The sequence below is a fragment of the Pinus tabuliformis genome, chromosome 1_1 (assembly GCF_031772625.1).
Source record: "Pinus tabuliformis cultivar Carrire ecotype Pingquan chromosome 1_1, CPIR1, whole genome shotgun sequence".
In the NCBI taxonomy this organism is placed as follows: domain Eukaryota; kingdom Viridiplantae; phylum Streptophyta; class Pinopsida; order Pinales; family Pinaceae; genus Pinus; species Pinus tabuliformis.
Window position 1 is genome coordinate 50,192,481 of NC_142297.1, and position 3,475 is coordinate 50,195,955.

The window sequence follows — 3,475 nt, forward strand, 5'->3', positions numbered from 1 at the left end:
ATCTATTTTTATTAATTATTTTAAATGTAATATTTTTATTTTTATTTTTTAATATTTCTGGTGCTACCAAATTCTAAATTTTGTACAGACATAACATCCATGGTTAATTCATAAGACAAATTCTGAACAAACACAACTATATATTAGGTCAAAATTCTAAACATCTAAACACAAATTTTATATTAGATAAACCACTACGAAATTGTTTCACTCGACTTTGATATGTGGGTTTGGTTCAACCGCTATAGCTCCGTAATGGGCGGCCTCATTGTTATTACTTCCGACGCAGCGATCGCTTATGGGACAGCTGGGAAGCCAACTCCATGTGCTATCAATCAAATTGTAAGCTATAACTTCGTGTACTGATCGATTCCTCTTAAAGATTGATGGTACGAAACAAACGTGATATCCAACTCCTGTGCAATCCCAATATGAATGATCTGCTTTCATTTTTCCAATCCGTGGTTTAATTTTTGCAATCCATTTCTCCAAAAGGGAGGAAGGCATCCGTGCAATCTCCACCCATTCCCATTCCGGCGAATTGGACAGAGGCACCGGGTGGCGTTCCTCACTCTTAAACTTAAACTCCCACACACTAATCACATCCACGTGTTTGCGCTTCCTAACGGAAACGACGTTGGCAGAGATGAATAGGAGACGAGAACCGCAGGTGATGATCCGCGAATGCTGACGACCGTTCCGCAACTTCTGAGGGAATGGTACAAAACGCATGGGAATGGTTATAGGTGAAGTACCGCTTCCCTCCTCTAAGGGAATGGTGAAAGACGCTATACCAGTCACGTCACCCCAACAGTATGTGTAGAATGTTCCTTTGTAGTAAATAAGGTCAAAGGATATTGCAGGCAGCGTTAAATTCTCCGGAAAGTATCCCGCTATTTTCCATCTTTTCTGGGACGGTTCGTAAATTTCCACCAAATGTTGTTGTTCCTCCCATATATCTACATCCGGCCAGTGGATCCCAACAGCTACAGCTTTGTATGCACTACTGTCATTATTTTTCTCATCCAACACAATGCAGTACTCTAAGTAGCGTCTTGCGTGTGGGACCGGAATTTCAACGAACGTTCGTGTATAAGGATTGCACAGCCTGCTACAGCGTCTTGCATACATATTTTCGACCAGGATGAGTCCTCCCACAGATTGTTTGCAATTACTGATTTCCTTCCACTCCTCGTCCTTAAGGAAGGAAAAGTCAAAACAAGAGTTAATCCAGGTGCGCGTGTAGAAACAGAAAGCCATAGATGGGGTTTTCATACTCAAGTCGCACAGAACCAGCCGTGGCTGATTCCTGTTGAGAGGTGCCTCAACCCACTTGGTTAACAAGTAGTTCGATGAAAGGAGGTCCTTCCATTGTCTGGAGATCATGCGAAAACTATACACAAACTCCACCGGCAGACGCGCACATATCTCAGTTTGAAAGTCAGTAGGCAATTCGTTCCACCATGAACCCACCTTTTCCATTTCCATATTTGTAACTCAACGAGACAAATGCAATACAGAGTCGAATATTTGCTGATGTATGAAATATGACTCACACGTATGAAGATGGAGCCTTCTCCAAACAAAATAGGGCAAGTCGGTCCAGATCTTCTATTATGAATAGAAAGTACGTATACTTAGAAAAATATAATATTATAAACCAAATATAGTGTCGGTATTGTTTTACTTATTATATTATAAACCAAATATAGTATCGGTATTGTTTTACTTCTTATTATTATTATAACAGGTATTTAAATGATATTTTTTCCCTTCTTCTTCTTGCAATTTTGAAATATATATTTTTAAATAATTTTATTTTATTTTATTAGATCATATTTTTTTTAATGAAGTGTTTTTCTCTTACATCTTTAAATTTAAAAAAGATATATGATTTCTTAAAACTCTAAACATAAGAGAGAATATATAAGTTTTCCTATAACTCTGAACCTGAGAAATATAATAAATAAGCTTTCTAAATATGAATGATAGATGCCATCATCATCTCTAGCATGTTGTTCTCAAGATCAAACCTTTTCATCTCATAACCACATCTATGAATTGAAAGAGACAAAAGTAACCATACTAGAACTCAAACATTAACCTAAGTGGCCTTGTACAAAAGTAACTAGACATAGAAGGTCAAAAAGCATAACCATTCCATAATTAAGCAGAATCTCATCAGGTAACCTAGATGGGTTCTTTTGGGTCTTTTGACGTTCTTTCTGTCATTAGAGGAATCCCACAATGTTATTGAATCTATTGAAAATTCTTCTTATTGATTTCAAAGGTTGTGCAAATGAAACACAAGATTGTGTAGTGAAATAACAAATTTTGAGACCTTTCCAACCGTATGTGGCACTCCCTATAATTCCATAGAATAAGGAGATAAGAAATATCTTGTCAAGATACCCCAACCAAAATACAAGTAGGTCCATTTGGATACCCTATCTTTGAAGAAATTTTTACTCCAATTACCTAGGTCAAATGGGAGCTATTGTTGGAAAAATTATTCTAAGACCTTTTCAATAGTATACAGAATGATGAGCAAAAATGCATATTGCAATATTCATTATACATTCCAAGAACATCTAGAAATGGAGATGATGAAGCTCCAATCATCAACCAAGAAGAGAGTGAGAACCTCCACTATTCAACAGACAATGATGCCATGAAAAACTGATTTATTTGTCCTACTTGTCCCTATTATGTGAAACTTGCTAGAAGAATTTCATAGAAGAAAACATGGTGTACGATGTTGAAAAATACTTAGCCTTAGAGAGCATATTTTTATAGGAAGTGTCTCATCACTTGTTTGGTTCATGTCAAATCAAGAACACATCTATTTTAGGAAAGTATGAGTAAGAGTATTATGTGTATAGTGTATAATGTAATGAATGTTCAAACCATTGTATTGAGATAAAGGCTCTAAACAGGTCAAACTGAATGCTGTTGAAATTCATGGAAATATGACGTAGAAATATCCTAAAGTTTTGTTAGCACACACAAGCTAGTTAGCAATGTTGCTAGTCAGCAATGGACAAGTCATCTCTTTTTATTTTCCTATGGTAATAGATCATTCAACCCTTGGTCTTACAGGTTTTTAGGCATTCATGTTTGTAAGGAGTTTCTTTTAGAGTCAGGCTACATGTGCCACACTTGGATCATTTATAAACAAATTTATTTACTTTGGATGGTGGCTATAGGGTGACAACTCAGTTCATCAAACATGCTAGACCTATAAACAATCTCACAGTTGGTCACATAGTGTGTACAAGAGAAGCGTTTGTTTCAATACCTTTTACATATAGATCTAAAATAATTATTGGAGCTAACCTGTGCCTAGAGTTATTGTGAGGTGACAATAAACCGTAACCCTAGGGATGATCTATTTAAGTAGAAAACTTATGTTATAAATTCATATATACTTAGAGTAGCTTACTATCACCAATTTTTGGGGCTGAATACTGTTGAA

General features: G+C 36.1%; 1 protein-coding gene across 1 annotated transcript; it reads right to left on the minus strand.

Moving 5' to 3' along the window:
* Positions 1-207: 207 nt before the first annotated feature.
* LOC149211518 (F-box only protein 8-like) lies at positions 208-1,488 on the minus strand. Its single transcript, XM_089388414.1, has one exon. It carries the CDS (start codon positions 1,486-1,488, stop codon positions 208-210), a length of 1,281 nt encoding a protein of 426 aa, XP_089244540.1.
* Positions 1,489-3,475: the final 1,987 nt, after the last annotated feature.

Excerpts from the sequence above, each read along its gene's own strand:
- LOC149211518 (XM_089388414.1), bottom strand. The coding sequence starts at position 1,488 with ATGGAAATGGAAAAGGTGGGTTCATGGTGGAACGAATTGCCTACTGAC.